At 51.0% G+C, this 17,214-nt stretch overlaps 1 protein-coding gene across 7 annotated transcripts in view; it reads right to left on the reverse strand.

Moving 5' to 3' along the window:
• Positions 1 to 16,898, reverse strand: part of PPFIA1 (PPFI scaffold protein A1) — an 89,440-nt gene extending 72,542 nt beyond the window's left edge. For 6 of the 7 annotated variants that reach the window (XM_086676627.1, XM_086676625.1, XM_086676626.1 and 3 more), the window contains exons 1-2: positions 16,690 to 16,897; positions 15,199 to 15,462 (exon numbers count right to left, since the gene is read on the reverse strand). In XM_086676627.1, coding sequence (XP_086532753.1) covers positions 15,199 to 15,462 — 264 coding nt within the window. In that variant the 5' untranslated portion in view covers positions 16,690 to 16,897. Of the gene's footprint in view, positions 1 to 15,198; positions 15,463 to 16,689 lie in introns of all 7 variants that reach the window. The other variant, XR_015240643.1, reaches the window with a different exon arrangement.
• Positions 16,899 to 17,214: the final 316 nt, after the last annotated feature.

Below are 17,214 nucleotides of genomic sequence, written 5' to 3' on the forward strand. Positions count from 1 at the left end.
AGCCCTTCACAGCAGGACCGGGCTCCCACCTTCCCAGTCCCCAGGGTGACTCACTCCTCTGCACGGATCCCCCAGGTAGGTGTGGGACCAGGCCCCTGGACTCGGCACGCTCGCTCTCCCCACGACATCGTCACAACAGAGGGCCCCAACCACGTTTCTCAGCGCGGGTCCAAAGCACACCAGCTCCAAGTGGGAATACCCCGCACCGCGGACATGCTGGGGGAGGACGCCGTCACTGGGCACGGCACGTGTCCACGGTGCTTGCCCGTTCCCATGGCGCTCACGGTTACCTCTGGAAATCCTACAGAAAAGCACTTTCCACCGTACCGAGCTTCTTTGTGTGGCTGCTCACCGGTGACTGCGGGAATACTGCCCACGTTCGCTACCGCTTCTCAATTACACGGGCTCTCGAGGGGTCTTCAGGGAGGCACCGTGGTCACCGTCCCCATGCTCTGCCGCTCGGGCCCAGCAGGAACCTCCCTCTGAGCACGGGCTGCAGACCACACAGCAAGAGAAAGCAGTTCCCTACGAACCATGCACGCAGGGACAGCGGAGAAAACACCTGTCTTTTCCCTTCAGACACCTGCCTCCCTGCCCTTCACCCACTCACGGTTCCTGCCGGACAGCTAAAGGGCGTGGACAGGCCGCAAGGGGGAAACGTGCCAGAAGCACCCCCACCCGGGCCCCGTCTGTGGGGAGGACAGAAGGGAGGGGTGCGGGGGACGCTGACTCCATATGGGCCCCAGCGCTGACATCCGAGCCCCGAGGACCAGCAGGAGGGAAAGTACAGGAGGCCCCCAGACGTCTCTATGCCCCCGGGCCTTCCTCTGGAAGACAGGGCAGCGAACAACAAGGTGCACAGTATATAGTCTCACAGTGAGGACGTGATCCCACACGGAGGCCTGGAGGCCATCAGTCCCGGCTATGGACTCACTCAGTCTCCAGACACCCGCCGGCCCAGCCCTTGAGCAGTGCAGCAAAGGGCAGCCGCTCGGGAATGTCTGCTAGATAACGAGGCTGCTGCCCCCAGGGTACTGACGAGGGTACTGACGAGGCCGCTGGAGGCTCCGGGAGGAGGCGACCAGGGAGAGACAGCCCGAGTCCTGCTAACTGCGCGGGGACAGACCGTGGGCCCACGCTGACCGAGCAGTGCGTGCGGGGAGCAGGTGGGACCTACCCGCAGACCCAGGCCGAAGCAGAAGCGATGGGGTGGCGGATGCCCGCACACCTGCTTCCGGGCATCTGTCCGCCTGGGGACAGGGACGTACCTGCTTGCGGAAGAATCTGCCCAAGGACTCAGTTTGCAGGGAGACTCCCTGGGTGCAGGTGAGGGGGCGGGACCGCAGAGAGCAAGGGAAACTCTGCAGACTTTCTCCAGCCCTTCCCATCCGCGGGATGTCACCGATGAGCCCTGAATCAACATTCAGGCTAGTCAAAACCATCTTGCCTGCCACTGCTCCCTTTCTATTTCGGGGCCCACAGGACACCGCGGCCTTACCTGTCACCCACGTTTCCCCATAAATCATTTTCAGGTGGGGGAAGTGCATGCCCTAGCTTCCGAACAGCACCTTCAGACTTCGAGAGAGACCGATGGCTCAGAAACACTGATGAGCCTCAAGGAGAACTTTAACTTTCACACACAGGATTCAACGTCAGCATGCCATTGTGCAAAACCAATTTTTGGTATTACTGTTGGCAAAGGTCTCAAACCAGATAGGCAGGAGGGATAATTAGCCCATTTGCAGAGCAGAAAAACTTGGAAATGCAAGACATGTTTCAAACTCCCAAGTTGATTTTCTTTTTTTCTTTTTCCCCAAATTGATTTTCAGAACAAAATGACATTTCTTCCTCAGAACAAGAATGACACCCTGAAAGCCAAGGGTAAAAACTCCACGGGCGGGCCTTCCCTGCCAAGTGAGCCACAATCCCAGGCTGCAGAATTCAGCCAAGAGCCTGTTTCTAGCTGCAGGGAAAAAACCTACAAAGTGGAAACATTTTGTCCACATCTCTAAATGCGCATCAGCAAGTGCCAACAAAGCTTTAGCTGCGCCTCATTCCTGAAAGAGAAGAGGGCACAATGACTGATGGCTCCAGGGCAACAGGCAAAACCCAGGACCAGCTCGTGCAAACCAGGACTCGGGGCCACCCTACCGGTAAGAGGTAAGAGGTAGGTGGCTCGGGGACAGGAGGAGCAAGACTGAGACTGCCTTTTTCTATAGTTCTGACTGCTAAACCATGTAAACAATGAAGTCCAAAAGAAAGACGCAAACCCTAAAATTAAGAATAATCAGAAACAGGGGCACCTGGGTGGTTCAGTGGGTTAAGCATCTGACTCTTGATTTTGGCTCAGGTCATGAGCCCATGGTACCTGGGTCTGAGCCCCACATCAGGGGCTCTCTCCCCCTCTCTGTGCCCCTTCCCTGTGCCTGCACTCTCTCTGGCTCTCAAAATAAATAAGTAAACTCAAAAAAAAAAAAAAAAAAAAGAATACACAGAACAAATAAACCTAATATCAAATTGTGTATGGTTATGTTACCAATCACATTGCTTTAAAACTCATTATTCTAAGTGCACAGTCTTGGGACACATTTTTTCTAAAACCCAGGAGAACTGCAAAGACATTCTAAAACGTCACTGCATAGGATGACTAAACCAACATGGTATTACGAACTGAAACTGTTTTGTGCGTATCAAGGAAACACTACAGACATCACGAGAAGTCAAAGTTGTTTAAGAGACAGGAGACACCAACATGAAATAAATCAAGGGGGAAACTAAGGTTTATTGTGAACAGAAGAAACACCAACATGAAATCCAAGTTTCTCTTCTTACAAATATTTTTGTCTGGCTCTGTCTCCAGAAAGGACCTCAATGATGCCAACCCCAGCGACAATGAGCATGCCTAGCTCATTTGGATTTCCAAGTATCACTTCCACACTAAAAGGAACCCAGGCTCCTCAGAGGAAGGATTTCAGATCTGAGGCAGGAAAAACACAAAGTGAGCCTGGGACAAATTCTCGCGCCAGAAAACAGAGTAATGTTCAAAGACTAACAGGGCCCTGGCCAAAGGACACGGGAGCCACTCTGAGGGGGACAGCAGAGTACCTAAGGAATAGGGATGATAACGGACCGTGGCACACTAAAGAAACACAAATCCGAGTGTCCACAGCAATTCCAAGGAGAGAAGAATGACAGGAGTGCTCTTCACGGAAGAGGGCCTGTCGGTCCACGGAGGAGGACAGAGGCCGAACGATCCCCTCTGTAGCTCCCACGCGAGAATGGGTGTGCGCAGGATGCCAGGGACAACGCGGCCCACGGGGAGTGCCCCAGGGACTAGGGCTGTCACAGGCTCCGGAGGGGGTGCACAGAGAGACTCGAAGGGGTCTGGCATCATCTGGCAGTCCAATGATCCTACCTCCGACCACCAGAACGGGGCCACCGGAAACCACGAGCCTCCGGAGGCGATGCCCAAAACGGGGGAGATGAGGTAAGGCTGGAGGGCCAAAGTGAGAGGCGTTACAGACCCGTGGGACAGGGTTACGTGGCATTTACACGGCAATACGGTTTATAACCAGCATATTACCCCTGTGATTGCCTAACCAACAAGACACGTAAGTACAGCAAACTGCTAACGGCAAGGTCACTGCCTGCAGTCTCCTCCTCCCTCTGGATAAGAACGCTTTCCCCAGCAGGAACACTGCCCGTCAGAATACGAGGTTTTTTTTTTGTTTTTTTTAATGTTCGTTCATTTTTTAGAGAGACAGAGACAGAGTGTGAGAGGGGAGGGGCAGAGACAGAGGGAGACACAGAACCCGAAGCAGGCTCCAGGCTCTGAGCTGTCAGCACAGGGCCCGACGCGGGGCTCGAACCCACGGACCGCGAGATCATGACCCGACCCGAAGCTGGCCGCTTAACCGACGGAGCCACCCAGGAGCAGAACAGGAGCGGTTTGGAGGGTCCTTGTACACAGGGCAAACATGAGTCCCCAAACGAGCTAGTTACCGAGTTGCTCAGCAACACTCAGCACTAAAGGCCAGCAGGCAGGACACAGGTTCAGGAAGAAAGGCCGTCTTCTCAGAGAGCGTGGCGTATTGTACACGGATGGGGCAGGACGCCGGCATCTCTGCCCAGCGGGAGGCGCCCCCCGCCCCACAGCCAAGCTGCTGCGAGGCGAGTGGGGCCGGCGCAGGGAAGACCGCAGGACCCGGCCCCTCCCCGAGCCCACCCGAGTGAAGACAGGGTACAGATCTCCAGGGACCTCACAGATGGCCTCTGAGACAGGCAAGCTCCACGCCACAGGACCCACGGACCGGCAGGGAGAGGAAAGAGCAGGAAGGAGGCAAAGCCGTCTCCCTGGCTTCTGACCACCGGACCGGAGGGCAAGCTGCTCCGTTCCCAGGACGAGGCACAGGTGTGGGGAGGAGGGCGGTGGCCCCTGCGGAACTCAAAGAGCCCACAGTCCGCCCAGATGGAGCTTCACTACGAGGTGCTCGGAAAGGCGTCCGGGAGACAGAGCCGGGTGGACGAAGGAGAACACAGGGCAGCAGAACCTCCCAAGGAAAACCGCCTCCCCGGGTATGACCCACGCCGACCCATGGGACGCAACGGCCATCCGGCAGCCGACTGTGCACACGTTCCCCCTATTCCACCGAACCACACACTCCCATGCCCTTCTACTGCCCCGTCAAACCGCATACGTCTCTGGCGAGGTACCTGCAGCACAGACTCGGTGTCAGCACCTGGAACGGTGCCTGCCACGCTCTCAAGAAACAGGGGAATACTTTCACGTATGCTTTGTACCCACACACGTAAAATTACACACGCTGCTTTTAAACATGACGTAGCTCCGTACAGGATATCAAGACGCACACTGTCCTGTGCTTTATGTGATGGGTGATGTGAGGGGCTTGTACCTGTTGCCTAAAGCACGAATCTTACAGCTCAACCCACACGTTAGAAGGAGCCACTCTACCCAACGGCGTCTACACTGCATCCATTCTTGTCTCCTCCCCCAACCCACTATCCACCCAGTACCAGCACCAGCTTTTAAAAAATTCAACCAAATCATGCCAGTCCCTCCCCCTGAGGCCACAATGCCCCGGGGCCCTCAACCGAAAGCCCAGCTCCTGGCGGGGCAAGGCTCTGTCCCACCACCAGCTGCCTGGCGCCCCACCTGGCTCCCCTTCCATGGCTTAAAACAAAGCCAGGTTTGTCCTTGACCCCGGCCTCTGCCCCTGCAGTCGCAGTGCTGGGAGAGTGTTCTCTCAGCCTCAGCCCCTGAGCAGTCTCTCCCGAAAAGGCCTCTCGTGGACCACAGTGTGCCAGCAGGCAGCGTTTCCTCCTAACTCCTTCCCTCTTTCAGGTGTGCCTCCACCACGGTCTCCGAGGAGCACAGAAGCCGGAGCCCGGAGCCTGTGACGGTGCAGAGTCACCAAGGGGCTCAACAAGGGTGGGCGGTTGTGCCTGTGCAGATGATTCAGGTGCAGCAACACAGAAACCCTTGTGGTGGGGGCTGCACTGCAGTTGAGGGGCATCCCGCCCCCAGCCTGCTTCAGATTCTGGGTCTCCCACTCCCTGCCCCTCCCCTGCTTACACTCTGTCTCTCTCTCTCAAAAACAAACATTAAAAGAAATTAAAAAACAAACAACACTGATCAGACACTGATCAAGTCACAGAATAGGTGTCACTTAAGCCATCCACCTCCTCAGCCTGCCCTGTATGGCCAGATCGTCACCACAAAGCCTGCCCTGGGCGGGCGCCCGGCAGGGGAGCACGGCGGCTCCGGGGGCTGGCCCGCTGACACCATCACCACTCCACGGACACGGGCTGAGCGTGGGCAAACTGGAGATTCAGATTAGAAGAACGACGGGTACTAGGCCAGGACTAGTGGGTCTCGTTTTCTCCCGTACCAACTGGTGATGACCAACACGTTTACTGTGACTTCTAGGTCTTCCCGCCTTCACGTACACACATGAGTAGTCTGTAAGCCAACCCATCACAGACTAGAAAAGACGAATACGATTTTAAGCGTGTCTGAAGGCATCGAAGAGATACTGAGGCGGCCACGACCGGAGGGACTGAGACCGCAAACAAAAGGGAAGCCCACTGAGCCAACTCTAACATTCAGAGTCCTCTCTCTCCCTCAAGGCATTGGATGATTCTGATTTTCATCAGGGATTTGAGACAATATACCAATGAGCTGGAAAGGAAACATAACGGAAAGCCGGGCAGAAAGTCGCAGCTAACCGAGCTCTGGACACCACAGGGAGGCACAGAAAATGACCCTGGCACTCAGCAAGCACGGCCTGAGAAGCTGAGCCTTCAGTGATCTCACGGTGCTGGGGAGAAAATAACTGGGGTTCGGGACCTACCACGGAAGGAGGGGCCCTGGGAAACACTCAGGGCCTCCAGATGGAGATCCTGGAGGGTTCCATGGGGGTGGGGGGCAGCGGGAAGGCAGCTCACACTGCACCTTACAAAGCCTGAGCCCCACTCTCAGGTCACTCGTGCCTGACTGGGCCCAGAAGCCTCCCCACGCGGGTGTGTCGGATGAAATGCCAAAGGAATACAGCTCCACGAAGAGCCTCTACGCTTCTCCATAATGTCCCACATGCAATTAAAAAAAAAAAAAAAAAGAAAAGAAAAGGGATGCCTGGGTGGCTCGGTCAGTTAAGCATACAACTTTGGCTCAGGTCATGATCTCACGGTTCATGGGTTCAAGCCCTGCATCAGGCTCTATGCTGACGGCTCAGAGCCCGGAGCCTGCTTCGGATTCTGCTTCTCCCTCTCTCTCTGCCCCTCTCCTGCTCATGCTCTCTCTCTCAAAAGTAAATAAACAGTAACAAAAAAAAAAAATTTTTTTTAATAAAACAAGTAAAAAGGAAAGAAAGAAAGAAAGAAAGAAAGAAAGAAAGAAAGAGAGAGAGAGAGAGAGGCACAGGGTAGCTCAGGCTAGTCAGTTAAGCATCCAGAACTTGGTTTCCACTCAGGTTTGTAAGTTTGAGCCCTGGGTCGAGCTCTGTGCTCACAGCATGGAGTCTGCTTGGGAGTCTCTCTCTCTCTTCCTCTTTTTCTGCCCCTCCCCTGCACTCTCTCCCTCTCTCTCAAAATAAATAAGCAAACTTAAAAAAAAAACAAGGTATAACATAAGGACCAACCAAAAGAAAAAAAGAACAGAAACAGACCAGGAGGAGACCCATAGACTGGAATTACTGGATGCAAATGTCAACTGTTCAAAAACATATTTGACAAATGGGAAATGTTCAGAAAATCAAAACAGATTCTAAAACTGAAAATTATTGTAGCTAAAATTAAGAACTCAATCTGTGGGCTTAACATCAGACTAGACACGGGTGAAGAGAGACTCAGTGAACTGGAAGATAGGTCAGTAAAAAAATATACCTAGACAACAGTCAGAGGAAAAAGTCAAGAAAATAGAGGAGCCCGAGGGACACACAGGACATGGTAAAAAGGTCCAATGAGAACCCTCAAAGTAGAGGAAACACAGAATGGGGAGTACTAGATCCCTACAGAGATAAGAGTCAAAACTTTTCCAAAACTGATAAAAGAACCAATACAGTGACTCCACAAAGAATGCCTGAGGGAAAAAGATGTTAAAAGTCATGAGAGGAAAAAGATACCACCTTCCATGGGACAACAACACTAGCAGCTGACTTTTCAAGAAAAGGAAAGGAAGCCAGACGATGGATTAGCATCTATAAAATGCTGAACAAAAATAACCACCGACCTGGAAGCCTTTACCTAACAGTTCTTCAAAAGTGAAGGCAAAGTAAAGATTGTTTTGGGGGGAAAAAAAAAAAAGGACAACTCACCAACCAAAGACACGAACCAAAAGTATTAACGCAGCTCTTTGAGGAAGAGAAGTCTCTGACAGAAACATGAAAAAACAAGGAGTGGGGAACCACTTCACAACAGAAAGGGTAACTATGAGGACAAATGGTAACAAGCATTAACTGCACAACGCCAAAACCAATCTAAAATTTATAAATATTACCCGACAAAGAAGGTGAAGGGGAGCTCAGTGCAGTTCAAGTGTCAAAGGAAAGAGCAGGGTCAGGGAAGGAGTGCAAATACTGAATCAGGCATAAGTTTAAAATGCACCTGCATCTAGCAATATATAGATATTCCAATAACCTAACAGAGAAGTATACAATTTAAAAATACGTCATACTTCTAAAAGAAGGCCAGAGAGGGGCACCTGGGTGGCTCAGTTGGTTGAGCGTCCGACTCTGGCCCAGTCATGATCTCACAGTTCGTGAGTTCGAGCCCCACGCCGGGCTCTGTGCTGACAGCTCAGAGCCTGGAGCCTGCTTCGGATTCTGTGTCTCCCTCTCTCTCTGCCCCTCCCCAGCTCATGCTCGCACTCTGTCAAAAATAAATTTAAAAAACTTAAAAAAAAATTTTTTGAAATAAATAAGTAAAAGAAGGCCAGAGAGAAAAAGAACACAGACCAGGTGGGACAAAGAAGAAACTAGTAATACGGTACATGTAAACCAACGTATCGGTCATTACATTTAAACAAACACTCCGAGCAAAAGGTAAAGACTGTCAAATTCATTAAAATAAAACTAAGCAGGGGCGCCTGGGTGGCGCAGTCGGTTAAGCGTCCGACTTCAGCCAGGTCACGATCTCGCGGTCCGTGAGTTCGAGCCCCGCGTCAGGCTCTGGGCGGATGGCTCAGAGCCTGGAGCCTGTTTCCGGTTCTGTGTCTCCCTCTCTCTCTGCCCCTCCCCCGTTCATGCTCTGTCTCTCTCTGTCCCAAAAATAAATAAACATTGAAAAAAAAAAAAATTAAAAAAAAAAAATAAATAAAATAAAATAAAATAAAATAAAATAAAATAAAATAAAACTAAGCATACCGTCCACAAAGGTCCACCTTAAAATGTAAGATCACAGACAGATGAAAGTAAAAGATCCCCAAAACCCTACCGAAGAGAAAACCGATGTGGCAAATAGGACCAGGCAATAAAGGAACCTCTAAAGCAAAAAAACACTACTAGAGACAAAGAAGAACATTTCGTGACGAAAGTTCCGTCTACCAAGAAAGCAAGAGTTCTAAATTTGAATGTACCTAATAGCGCAATCTCAAAATACATAAAAATTGACAAAAACAGAAAAGGAAAAATAGCCACATCCCTAATCACGATGGGAGACTTGAAGATACATCTCTCAGTATCTGACAGAACCGACAACAACAGAAAAACCAAGGGAGGAGGACGGGGCTGTCCAATATGCGGTCACGTGCTTTATTTTAAGTACTTGAAATGAGGCTCCTCCAAACTGCGATGTGTGGAAAGTATAAAATGCACACCATAGTTTAAAGACAATACGATAAAAGAGAATGCAAAATATTTCATTAGCTTTTTCTCACACTGACTATACACCGAAATGATATTTTGGATATGCGTGTTAGTAATATTATTAAACTCATTCTCGCCTATTCCTTACTTGATTTAAAGTGGTTACTAGAATCTGAATTACATCATTAACAAACTTTATCTAACCTATAAATATAGAATACTGCATTCCCCACAATACACGTTATTTTCACGTGCCCAAGGAACAGTTAATGAAAATGAATATATGCTAGGCCATTAGGAAAGTCAACTCATCTCAAAGGACTGAAATACTGCAGGGCGTATTTAGGGATTGCATTAGATTAACAGTTTGTATCCTCCCAAAATTCATCACCCCCAAAGTGATGGTATGAAGACAGGGAGACTTCTGGTGGTGACCAGTCATGGGCGGCTGAGAGAGCACCGTCACCCTGCCACCACATGAGGACAGGGAGAAGCAGGCTGTCGATGAACCAGGAAGCTGGCTCTCACCTGACACTGAATCTGCAGACGCCTTGATCTTGAGAACTTCCCAGTCTCCTGAACTATAGGAAAGAAGCTTCTGTTGCTTATTAGACAGCCAGCCTATGGTATTTTGTTACAGCCACCCAAAAACACTGAGACAGATACCTTCATGGAATTAAGCTAGAAATCAGCACAAAGAGAACGAGAAAATCCCCCTAAACATCAAGATGAGATATGCTCCTAAAAATTGTTATGAATTAAGAAAAAGATGCCACAATGAAAGTTAGAAAATAGTTTCACATAAAAGACAATAAAAATCTGGCTTATCAAAACTTGGGAGATCAATAAAGGTGTGCTTAAAGGGAAACTTACAGCTTTAAAATACATATATTATAGGGACACCTGGGTGGCTCAATCGGTTGGTGACCAACTCTTGATTTCGGCTCGGGTTATGATCTCAGTGCCACGGGATCGAGCCCCGAGCCAGGCTCCACACTGAGTGAGGAGCCTGTTTGAGATTCTCTCTCTCTCCCTCTGCCTCTCTCTCCCCTGCTCACATTCTCATTCTAAAATGAATAAACAAACAAGCAAATAAGTAAAATACATATGCTGGAAGAGAAGAAAGGCTAAAGATCAAATTAAATATTTAGTTCAAGAACTAGAAAAAAGAAGAGCAAATACAAAGTAGACAGAAGAAAAAACAGACCAGAAATTAACTCAATAGAAAACAAATATTAAATAGCAGAAATCAAAAGGGCACCCAAGTTGGTTCTCTGAAAAAGAGACAAAGCACCAATTACCAATATCAAGAATTTTTAAAAGGAAGTATCACAACAGATGCTGCAGAAAGGAAGGATATTATAAACTACTTTCCACTTATTACTTGGAAAGTCTGGGTGGTCCGAGCAAATTCCTAGAAAACAAAATGCCTTATCTAAACAGACACAAGAAGAAATATAAAATCAGAAAAATCATATTTCTACAATAAAAAATATGAATCTGAAATTAAAAACCTTCTCACAACAGCACCAGCAGGTTTTGCCTATCAATTCTTCCAAAAAGTAAACACAAAAAACTTCTTCTGGGAAAGCACAAGGTGTGCTTCCTCCCTTGTTTTATGAGAGCAGCACAACCTTAACCCCAAAGCCCAGCAAGGCCGGTACCAGAAAGTACAACTGAAGACCCGCCTCTCTCATGAATACAGATGCAAGAATCCGAAGCAAAATATTAACAAATAAAATCCAGTGAAAAGAGAATACATATACTTGGGATTATTCTAGAAGGACAAGAACATTTTTAAGTTAAACCACATTATAAAAAAAAAAAAAAGAAAAAAAAAAAACACTTGTCCCAAAAGATGGAGAAATCACATTTAAGAAAATTTAATATAATTTAATTGATGATTAAAAAAAAAACTTAGGAAACTAAAAATAGAAGAGAATTTTCATATTTTGGTAAAAGTATCCACCAATAAAGCCACGGCAGGTGTCATATGTAGTGGTAAAATACTGAAAGCTTTGGGGCACCTGGGTGCCTCAGTCAGTTAAGTGTCCAACTCTTGATTTCAGCTCAGGTCATGATCTCACAGTTTGTGAGTTCGAGCCCGACATCAGACTCCGTGCTGACTGTGGAGTCAGCTTGGGATTCTCTCTCTGTCCCCTTCTCTCTCTGCCCTTACCCCATGCACTCTCTAAATAAATAAGTAAACTTTAATAAATACTAAAGATCACCTTGCTGGAAACCAAAGCAAAAATGAACCATTGGGACCTCATCAAAATAAAAAGCTTCTGCACAGCAAAGGAAACAATCAACAAAACTAAAAGGCATCCGACAGAATGGGAGAAGATATTTGCAGGTGACATATCAGATACAGGCTTAGTATCCAAAAATCTATAAAGAACTTATCAAACTCAACACACAAAAAACAAATAATCCAGTGAAGAAATGGGCAAAAGACATGAACAGACACTTTTCCAAAGAAGACATCCAGATGGCCAACCGACACATGAAAAAATGCTCAACATCACTCATCATCAGGGAAAGACAAATCAAAACCACGAGATACCACCTGACACCTGTCAGAATGGCTCACGTTAACAACTCAAGCAACAACAGATGTTGGTGAGGATGTGGAGAGCGAAGATGTCTTTTGCACTGTTGGTGGGAATGCAAACTGATGCCGCCACGCTGGAAAACAGTCTGGAGGTTCCTCAAAAAACTAAAAATAGAACTACCCTACGACCCAGCAATTGCACTACTAGGTATTTACCCAAGAGATACAGGTGTGCTGTTTCGAAGGGGCATGTGTACCCCCATGTTTATAGCAGCACTATCGACAACGCCCAAAGTATGGAAAGAGCCCAAATGTCCATCGATGGATGAATGGATAAAGAAGATGTGGTGTATATATATATATACAATGGAGTCTTACTCGGCAATCAAAAAGAATAAAATTTTGCCATTTGCAACTACATGGATGGAACTAGACTGTATTACGCTAAACGAAATTGGGCAGAGAAAGACAAATATGACTTCACTCATATGAGAACTTTAAGAGACAAAACTGATGAACATAAGGGAAGGGAAGCAAAAATAATATAAAAACAGGGAGGGGACAAAACAGAAGAGACTCATAAATATGGAGAACACACTGAGGGTTATGGGAGGGGTTGTGGGAGGGGGGATGGGCTAAATGGGTCAAGGGCACTAAGGAACCTACTCCTGAAATCATGGTTGCACTATACGCTAACTAATTTGGATGTAAATTTTTAAGAATTAATTAATTAAAAAAATCACCTTGCTAATAAAAAAAAAAAATACCGAAAGCCTTTTCTCCAATATCTGGAAGGAGACAAGGACATCTCTTCTCACCACTTCCATTCAACACTGTACTGGAGGCCCTAGCCAGTACAAGGCAAGAAACATAAAAATGGTTATACTACTTGGAAAAAAACAAAAGAAAGTTACCAAAAGGCAACACTGAGAGAATGGAAGGCAGACACACACAAGAATGTGAAAACATCTGCCATTCACAGATGTTCAAAATACATAGAAAGAATTCCTTCGAATCAATAAAAAACAGACAACCCAATCATAAAACGGGCAAAAGGCAATTATTTCACAAAAGAAACACGCAAGTGGCCCAGAAGCACACGGGGGGCGGGTCCCGAGAGAGCAGCACGTTCGCACCACACCTCCTGGCACCCAGGCCCCAGAACACAGCTCACACACGCGAACCGGCACCAGCAGGCATCGGCCAGCCCCGAGCGCCCCCGCACCGTTGCTGGCGGGGAACAGACCCACGTGCCACCACTCACGCCCCGCTCCGCCGAGCACACCCTGCAGAGATGTACGCGGATCCGCGGGGCGGCCTCTGCACGAACCGGAGCACCCGCAGGAGAAACAATAAACCGTGCTGTGCTCGCACACTGGGCCCTCGACGGCAGGGGAGGACCCGCACAGCCACACGAGGCAAGCAGGCGCATCGCGCGCGCACAGCGCTGAAGGGTTAGCCCGTCGCGAAGCCAAGAACATGCCAAAGCAATCACTGGTGAAAGTCAAGACCGTGGTTAGCTCTGGGGGACGTTCGCCGGGAGTGGGCGGGAGGGGAATTCTGGGAAGCGCAGGAAGGTTCCATTTCTTCATCCAGGTGGTGGTTCCAAGAATGTGTTCGCCGAGTGAAAAGTTCACAATCGTGAATGTACATTTCAGTGAATTTTTCTGATTATGTTACGGTTACAATTTTTTAGAGTATTATTACTTGCGTACAGCACAAGTGCACTCACTTTACTTACGTACCTATCCGCCCACACTATCAGCTGCCAAACGGGAGACGGGGATCAGGAGAGGGAAAGGTCCGGAACAAGTTTACTCAATGGTTCCCGTGTTTCTGAAATGCTGGTCTCCGGTCCTCAGGGGAGGTGGGGAGGCAGGGTGGTGGAGAGGTCCTCAGGTGGGGAGGTAGGACGGTGGGGAGGGGGGGGGAAGGGGAGGTGGGAAGCCACCGTTGCATTCTCCACTCAGCGAAGCACTCCCAGGCTGAAAACAAATCACTGAGCGACTGTGTCACCACCCCCCCTGGTGTGACAACCTCTACTGCACAAAACTGCTGTCCCTTCCATTCTGTCATGATGTGGTGCGTGCTCAGTCTTTCAAAAACCTAGCTGCTCAAACACAGAAGCATTTCATATGCACTTCGGTGCACCACCTCAAGTTCCACTGAAACAAATACAATTACAAAACAAAGTAACAAACAAAACTACGGAAAACGAAAAACGTACAAGCACAACGAAATCCTGGTAGAGCTTCACTTGGCCTGCGCTCTTGAGCTCGCGGAAATAAAACCTGGCCCGGACACTCCAGATGGTCTGTGAGGCTCCTGTGAGAAAGCCGTGACGGTTCTCTGCCCCAAAAGAAAAAGAGCGCTACAGGAATGACGTCAGATTATTGTTGCTAAAAAGGAAATGCAAACGTTGGGCTTATCGATCTTTCAGGAGAGCGGACCGCAGCCCGCAGCCAAGAAACGCATTCGGGCTAGCAATTATTCATTTACCACCTGCGCACTGCAGACCCGCACATGCGTGTACGCGGGATCCCGGGTAAGCCGAGGGACGCCAACGTGGCGCGTGAACACCCAAGCAGCCCCCGTGCCTCCCGCGCGCTCGGTGCCACTCACCTTCCGCCTGCCTGGGCGACGCTTTCGGCCCTCACCTACCATTACATCCTCACTCAGCTCTGCCAGAAAAAGCCACGACACGCCAGGCCCGGGGTAACCTACTCAGACCAACAACTTCAGTGTTCTCTCAAGCTTTACGATTCCCATCAGCCACAGGGAAAGTTCCAAAGGAATTAATCTCAGTCTCACAGCCCCCATAACAACTTCGGTTTATAAAACACGGGTGTTCGTATAAAGACGGCCTGCGAAAATATCGTTCCTGGGAAATCAATCCAGTCTGTCCATTAAGTTTCATTAGAAAATTGGAAATCTGTGACAAAACCCGGGAGAAGTACACGTGCAACAGGAAATGGCCTAAGATGACAGAAGAGAAGGCACCACGCAGCTTGGTTGCCTCACGGCCCTTTCCCAAAATCTCTAGGGCGGCGTCCCCCATCTCCACAGTTCCTCCTGCTTCCCGAGGAAAGGGACAAGCGTCACGAGGCGCACAGAGTAAAGCGCCTGACTTTAGAGCACCGCGGACTCTGTTCCCCGCCGGGGGGTCAACTCTGTCCGTATGTGACTTACGAAAACCAGGACCACCACTTCACAGATGGTTACGCACGACACTCACCCAAAATATTAACACCACGAAAGCCGATACTGGGACACAACGTTTAGAAGGAGAAAGTCTGAGAGGGTGCAGGTGAAAAGCATCCGTACCTGTGGAAGGGCAGTGTTGAGCTGTCTCTGCAAGGAATCTCTTTCATGACCGACCTCATGCAACTTCCCCTGGGTCAACGCCAGCGTTTCCTGAGTCTCGCGCAGCGTGTCCAGGAGACGGTCCCTCTCCTCCAGCATGGACACCATCAACTGCTCAAAGTGGGAATCTGCATCCGGCTGCGAAGGGGAGCCCGACCCGTGGGTCCCACTTCCTCCGGGCGGGCCTTCTGCCTCACTGATGGTCGGCATCACCTCGCACATCATCTTGAAATAAAAGACCCAGGCTACAGTCATCAAGCGCAAACTAAAGGCTCCACAAACCTGCAACTTTACGGCTATCTGTAGCTAATAACTGAAAGGTTGGCGGCCTCGTTACTCTCAGAGCTGGCTGTTACGCTCTGAACAGACGAGAAGCCGGGAAAACACCAAGCCTAAGTGCCAGAACACGCGAGATGAACACGTCTGTACGGACAATAATCCAGTTTAGGGGTAAAGACCCAAGCCTACCCCTCCCCTAAAGGACAAACCCTGTGGCATTTTGTTTGCAAAGCTGTACTTTCCAGTTGTTGAAAACAAGTGTGCTTCTGTAAACTTTTTTTTTTTTCCCGATTTCCCGGTGGGGGGAGAGAAAAAGTCAACACGCATGCCACCCAATCATTTTTCAGGAAGAGCACAGAAGGAGCATACAGCCAGTAAACCTGACAAGTACAAAATCCATCAGGCATCTTACAGGAATGTGTGCAGTCAGCTCCCGAGGAGGGCTGACGGCTCCCCGAATTCTCGGGCTGGATCTGGTGCAGCGCTAAAAGGAACTGGATTCCTTAAGGGCCGGGAAAGGTGTTTTCCAACGGCTGCAAACGAGCAACGGCCAGTCAACCTAACTTACGTAAGTTAACAGCCAGAAACAAAAAAGAGAGAGAGAGAGAGGAGGAGAAAGAAAACTTCCACAAATGAAGCAGGTCGCTCCGGCCGCGGGCGGCCAGGAAGGAAGGAAAAGTGAAAGGGGAGACTACGAGCCGCTCCGAAGGGTCTCCAACCGCACGCCGGCACGAGGGCCGGGGGGCCGGTTCCCGAGGCTGCGCCCGGGACAAGGCGATGCCCAGGGCTGCGCGCCGGACGGCGACAACGACCTCCGCCCCACTCGCGGCCGCGCCGGGCGCCGCAGAGCCGCCGGACCCCGGGGCGGCGACAGCCGCCGCCAACCGGAGCGCAGCCCGGGTCGCTGCTTCTCCCGGCCACAGGTCCTCGGGCCCCGCGCCCGGCGCCGGGGTGACCGAGTGACCGGGGCCACCGGGGCGCCGCGGTCAGGGGAGGGAGCGGCGCGCGGCCGCAGGAGCCCGTCCCTCGGGGCGCGTCCGCCGGGGGTCCCGGCCGGGGAAATGGGGGGGCTGACAGCGAGCGCCGAGCAGCCGCCGCGGGGAGGGGGCCGGCGCCCGGGGCGACCTCGGCCCCGCTCCGCCCCGAGCCCGCCTCGGTGTCCCGCTCCCTTACCTTGCTCGCCGGCGGGAGCGGGCGAGGCTCCGCGGCGGTCGCGGGCGGCTGCTCGCTCCGGGCGAGCTCGGGGCCAGACGAAGGCAGCCCGCGCCCGCGCCCGCCGGCCCCGGGCCCGCAGCCCCCAGTCACTAAGGCCGGCCCGCGGCCGGACACTGGCGGAGCGCAGGAGGAGCGGGCCCGGCTGCGCGTCGCCGGCGTCAACGTGCCCGACGTCGGGCGCGTCGGCGTGGCGTCAGCGCCGAGCGCCGCAGGCCGGCCCCGCCCCCTGCGAGGAGAGCCGCGGGGGCCGAGTGCGCAAGCACCGCCCTCTCGGGTGGGCGGGGCGGGCCTCCCGGGAGCCGATTGGCTGGGTGCCGCCGGAGCCCCGCCCCTGCCCAGGTGGGGGGGGGGTCTCCCCGCGGGAGCCGCAGCTCTGGGCTGAGGTCCGGCTCCCCGAGGGCACCTGCGCCACGTATCCTCTTACAGCCGCGGGGACGCCGAAGGCCGTTACCGAGCGTCCTCTGTGCATCAGGTTCTGCGCCA

The sequence above is a fragment of the Puma concolor genome, chromosome D1 (assembly GCF_028749965.1).
Source record: "Puma concolor isolate L17-30 chromosome D1, mPumCon1.1.hap2, whole genome shotgun sequence".
Classification (NCBI taxonomy): domain Eukaryota; kingdom Metazoa; phylum Chordata; class Mammalia; order Carnivora; family Felidae; genus Puma; species Puma concolor.